At 31.8% G+C, this 6,000-nt stretch overlaps 1 protein-coding gene across 7 annotated transcripts in view; it reads left to right on the top strand.

The window, feature by feature from the left end:
- Positions 1-1,191: 1,191 nt before the first annotated feature.
- Positions 1,192-6,000, top strand: part of LOC125067392 (mitogen-activated protein kinase kinase kinase 4) — a 31,595-nt gene continuing 26,786 nt past the window's right edge. For 6 of the 7 annotated variants that reach the window (XM_047675960.1, XM_047675957.1, XM_047675962.1 and 3 more), the window contains exon 1: positions 1,192-1,495. In XM_047675960.1, the coding sequence (XP_047531916.1) occupies positions 1,413-1,495 (83 nt within the window). In that variant the 5' untranslated portion in view covers positions 1,192-1,412. Of the gene's footprint in view, positions 1,496-3,510; positions 3,569-6,000 lie in introns of those variants that run through there. The other variant, XM_047675961.1, reaches the window with a different exon arrangement.

Genomic DNA, 6,000 nt, shown 5'->3' with positions numbered 1-6,000 from the left:
ACTGGTACAGTTGTTCCACAATGGATAGTCATACGTATCTATATAGGTACATATCTATATAGGTACTGGTGATGTCAGGACATGTTTAAGCTATAGTGGGGAAAACTGGGAGTTGAATCTCAATTACGGTACTGGTCGAAAGTCGAATTACGAAATTAGTATCCCACTCTTATTGAAAGACCCAAAATCCTACGAGAGATGTTGATATCCCGATAGCTGGACACTTAGGTTCTTCTCGTATATACAGTAGAATTAGAGAACAATTTTTCTGAAAAGGAATTAGAGGATATATAGAAAATTATGACTAGAGATGTAAGATGTGTCAAGAAAACAAAGCTTTGAGAAGACTGAATTGACACATTATTCATATGCTGTTATTATTATCGTATTTTGTCACGTTAGTATACGAACCAGTGCGGCCACTAGCTTAATTAGCCATCTAATTAAACGCCTAGGCAATTTACTAAACCGCGCTGTTAGATCAGCGGCCTGAATGACACTCAGCCAATTCAACTTCTGATCATAGAATGGGGTAACTTGCTTTACTCTCTCCTTTCAAAATTGGTTAAAAAGGCCCGACACTCTAACTCTGTTTGGTCATCTCGGTCTAAACCCCTAACCTAAAATACTCCGTTCTTTATCAACAATTCTGAAACTAAGTGACCTTTGGCGCTTCAATATGTGCAGCACCTTCAAAGCACAGGCCACAGGATCGATGTGCCTGTATTTAACAGATTCGAGTTTGTCACAATTTTGCAATTTATTTTTATTTAAATGAAAGCCCTATTCTATGAATGGAAGATGTACTGGCGGGTGTCATTTAATCCACTGGTTTAACCGCGCCCTTTAGTAAATTATTTCGGCTGTTAATTAAATCGCTGATTTAACCAGTTGGCTGCGACAGATATACTATTTATTCATTTAACGGGTTACCATATTTTATCTAAATATAGATTAAGAATAAATTATCGTCTTATTTTTTAAACAGAATTGATTTATAAAATACGAAAGAAAATCAACAATTGATGGCACTGGTAGCACTACTATTTTTTTTTAATATTATATAAAAGGAGCAAAAGAACTTGTATCCAGAGCCGTTAAATGAATGAAACATACGGTGTAAGTTATAATTTTTATCTATATACATATACTATATAGTAACTAATAACCAGTTTGACGTTTATCATTCGTTGATGAGGTGGTGTTTATTTGAAAAAAATCTGATTTGCCGGTAAATTATTGAAACTTTACGCAATTAGTTATGTTACAGTGTTTTGAATAATGTATCAGCATTGAGTTACTGGAAAAAAGCGAGGTGTAATGATCCAAGCTTAAATGTAAAGTTTGTGCTACACAAAACATGTAAAGTGACGCGGGAACTTTGTACCCATTTAGTTTCGTACGTAAGTGAAATGGATTCGGAAGAGAAAGACTGGAAAAAGAAATTGGGATTCCCAATCAACTATGATTCAGGGCAGAGCTCAGAGGAGGATAAGTAAGTTTCGTCACAATTACATTTGTTTATATAATAGCGGAGGCTAGCCCTTGGGCTTCATTTCAATGAAGGTCAAGGACTGTTTTGTAAAATTTCATATTTGTAGATTCTTATTGGAATAGATATAATTACATGCTACTGATTTAAGTTTGTAAGTACTATGAAAAGTAAATATACTTATACCTAATAAAATAATACATATAAATATAAGATATTATTGTATTAAACCACAAAACGTTTATGAAAGGCATGAGATATTTTACATGATATTTTACATCATTATCGTTGATCTCAGTACTTTTCATCAGACAATCTTTACAGGCTTGTAAAAAGACAATCTTTTTACAAGCCTGTCTGGGTAGATAACTTGTTTTTATATATTATGTAAGTAATGGTTATAATTTCTTACAATGCATATAGGCAGCGGTGACCGATTACCTGTAGGTGGCTTATTTGTTAGTCCACCTAAATATATATGCTTTAAAAAAAGGTTTCATTTTATATACAGGTATAACATCAAAAGGAACATGATGTTTGATTTTCCAAAACTGTATCAAAAACCTTAACCCCAAAAATATTTTCTTTTTAATAACATAATTCTATACTTCTAATACTACCTTATACCTTAGGGATTATAATTTCCAAGGAAAATTGTCTTCCTAGTGTATAGTCAAAATCTTGTCATTAATTCAAAAGTTTTAAAAACAATAATATTATGACAGACAGTTGAATATAATTCCATCTGGTTGACTACCTATTCTATATGGCATTTTTACAATTTATGTATAGTAGAATTAACCATAGAAATAATTCTTCTGTAAATTTAAACAGATTTAATTCTTCTATGTGACTGGACCTGGTTTGTACAAATTTGTGCATGCAGTTTATACCTAGTTTAGACTCAACCAAATTATTTAAAAAAATATAATTGTTATTTCACTATATGAAGTCAGGTAGCTTAGTTGGTATAATATAAATAATTACGTTATACAGGGTTACAGGGTAATATGTCACGATCCTTTTAAAGGGTTATAGTTCAGGACAATAGCTATCAAATGACCCCCAAAATGCTCATGCAAAAGTGTATCGTTCTCGAGTTATTAATTTTTTAATATTTTTTTTATTTAAAGGATGTTTAAGATTCTAAAATTCAATAAAAAAAAAATCAACGTATTTTCCCTATTTTTTTTGTATTTCTTGCTAGGGTACATCCTAGTTAATAATAACCAGTTATAAAACAAAAACAATCTTCAAGCATTTTTAAATTACAGATCCAAAACTGTACAACTTTTCGATTTTTAATTTTGATTCTTTAAGTTACTCGCAATTTTTTTGTAAAAATCACTATGGCTCTTATCGTGCGGATCATTTTAAAAACATCTGCGTTTCCTTAGCTATCCATCGGTACATAAAAAGTACAGTAACAATCATAAACTCAGGAGAAAATTAGATGGAAATTCTAAGAAATGCTATTGTTAAGAAATTAAATCTGGATCAAAGACAAAAGGACCTCAATGCAAAGTAGTTAAGATTATTTTTAATAGGGGTAATAGGTAAAAAAGGAGAGATAACAAACGAGCACTCACAAACAAGATTGCCTAGATTTGAATCAATATTCTTCAGTAAAGATTCACATTCTAACCATTGGGCCATCTCTCTCTTCTTGTATAATAATCTGTAATTATGCAGTAATCAGACTTTATAGTAAAAGCAGGATCATGCGATAAAGATTATCACAGCGCACCAGTTGAGTGTTTGTGTTACATTAGTCGGTCATATAATGTTAGTCAGGCTATCTCTGCAATCTATCTTATCTCTAGCAAACTAATAATGTATCAAACTAAATGCATGATTTGTAATTGGCGATTGTCTCTGACTATAAATGTAGTTTTAGATAATTTTTAAGTATCAATAAATAATAATTGTATTCTGTTTATTTTAATGATAGTGTTAAAATTTAAAAACTCTTAGTGTGTGAAGTGGTCAATGATTTTTGTTGAGAAAATGTTTTAGAAAACTTATTTTTAAAAGAGCACTAACTTATTTAAAGTGACTTTAAAGGATAAAAAAAATGTAAGTAAAATCTCTATAATATGTAATATTGTTAATTGAACTTAAAAGACAAGGATATAAGCATAATAGAGTATTTACATTACATTTTACTTCAATTGACGGACCTAATTAATATCTAATTAAATGAATAACAAAAATTAAATTTATGAAAGATTTTTATAAATTTAAATCTGTTAAAAGTCTAAATTTGTCCAAAATGTTCATTACTAGACAATATAACCGGTGGTATTTAAGACTATTGTTTTATAATGTCTACCTCTAATTAGTGTGATGGATTTTCAGTTCTTATTTCTTTGCAAGTTAACATAATAACATAAATGATTAATAATAATAACTTGTTAATGTTCGAGCAAATAGGCCACTTGATGGTGAGATGGTAATTGGTAAATCATGTTAACTCCTTAACTCAGGCATTGTTTAAAAAAAAAGCATTTCCAATATTGTGAATGCACAGCCAGTTACAGGATCTACAATGTTATTTTTCTTGTGTATTTAATTACACCGGCAAATCACCCATCAAACTCAGATGTAATATTGATATATTTTATGTTAGAGTAAGCTGTGAATTGAAGGTGAAGAAACCACTAAGATTGCTTTGCAAAAAGCAACATCACTGGTTATCTTATTCATACAGGAATTAATAATTGATAGATAATATATACATATAATAAAATTGGAGTGTCTGTTTGTAATATTAAAATAACCACTTTTTACTAAATACATATGTATGTGTACATGGTACATATACCGAAAAAACATTGTTTCCAATTTTTGTTTTTCTGTCTGTCTGTCTGTTTGTTCCGGCTAATCTCTGGACCGGCTGGACCGATTTTGACGGGACTTTCACTGGCAGATAGCTGATGTAATAAGGAGTAATTTAGGCTACAATAATAACTGTTTTTTGTTAAATTAAAACGCGCACGAAGTCGCGGGCACAGCTAGTTACTTATATATAAATCTTTTTAAATATACTTTGCAAGGATAGAACCAAATCTTAAAAATCATTCTGTCAAAATTAAATTGTCTATGTGTTTATCAATTAACAACATTGAGTCAAATGTACTTCAACTATGGTTACATATAATAATAGATTCTACTCATAAGTAAGTATTTCGTAACGTCGTGTCCAATTTAATGCATAGTGCAAACACGCGTAATAAGCCTAGCATACAGCACCAGTTGCCAAGGTTGAATTAATAACCCGTTAGGTGTTCAACAATGGTTACATTGTAAGACGAGACTCGGCTTCGATTCGCCAACACTGAATATAAATATACGACACTAAAAATCTTATTGTTAGTAATATTGGATGTTGTATAATTATTGCTGTGCTTATGTCGTTACTGTAAGTAACATTGTTATCACATAGAAACGTTTTCAATTCTGTATCTTATAAAGCAGCAGATCTCGTGACTCGTGAGTCAGGGACTGGTCCAGTAAAAAAATTATAGAGTAAAGAATTACTCAATTTTGGCAGAAGCCAAGGAACTCTTGGTAGTAGTCCTGAATTAGGAAGCCAATCCGCTTAGTGGCTAGCTTATAGGGCCACAAATTTCACGAACACAAGTTAGACGAATCCTGGGCCTGCCTAGGAAAATTCTAAGTAGGTCGTCTGAGCTAGTAATCTAGTGTCAATCGTGTCTCTAAAAGCAAGTCGTTGGTCCTGTGGCTGATCGCTCTAAGGATTGGAGGTGTTGGATTGCCATATCATAGGATTATCAATAAAAGCGAAGAAAGAAAGTGGACATCAGTTTCCGCATACTTTTTTAAAATATAATTAAGCGAATCGGCATATGGTTCGCGAAGGGTGCCGCTGTAAGAAATACATCGCCAAAGCGCCACCCATCTTAGGAGCTAAGATGTTATGCCCCTCGTGCCTGTAATTACACTGGCTCACTAGCCATCAAACTGGAAAACAACAATACATTGTATTGCTGTTTGATGGTAAAACATGTAAGGAGCGAATGGTCATCACACTTTTGCACTTTATCAAATGCACAGATGATCATAAGTTAATTACATACTTATCTTTGATAGCTAAGAGACGAGAATTTGATTCCAATGCGTGTCTCATACACACATATATGCGTGTCTAATACACAGTAATTTGTAAGTATTAAGGACGTGGCAATGTTTATAACGGAACTTCTCTAATATATTCAAAGTCTAATGAGGCTGCGTTTTTATATGCGGTACCAATAATTATATTTTTTTTACATACTGAGTTGCAAGTTCTATAAATCTTTTTGAAACCCTGTGTTAATTTTATTTCATAAAATTAAAGACGTAAGTGAACATACCAATGAAAGAATTATAGTACTTTTTTTTTTGTCGTTTACTATATTATTTTGGTTTCCAAGGATGGCGATATTACTATAGAATGGTTAATATCTCTTATAGCGGCATTGCCTTTGGGTAGTGACTACTTATCA

Source organism: Vanessa atalanta, chromosome 11 (genome assembly GCF_905147765.1).
Source record: "Vanessa atalanta chromosome 11, ilVanAtal1.2, whole genome shotgun sequence".
Taxonomy (NCBI): domain Eukaryota; kingdom Metazoa; phylum Arthropoda; class Insecta; order Lepidoptera; family Nymphalidae; genus Vanessa; species Vanessa atalanta.
Note: the sequence above shows the minus strand (reverse complement) of the source record. Positions and strands in the feature narration are given on the sequence as shown.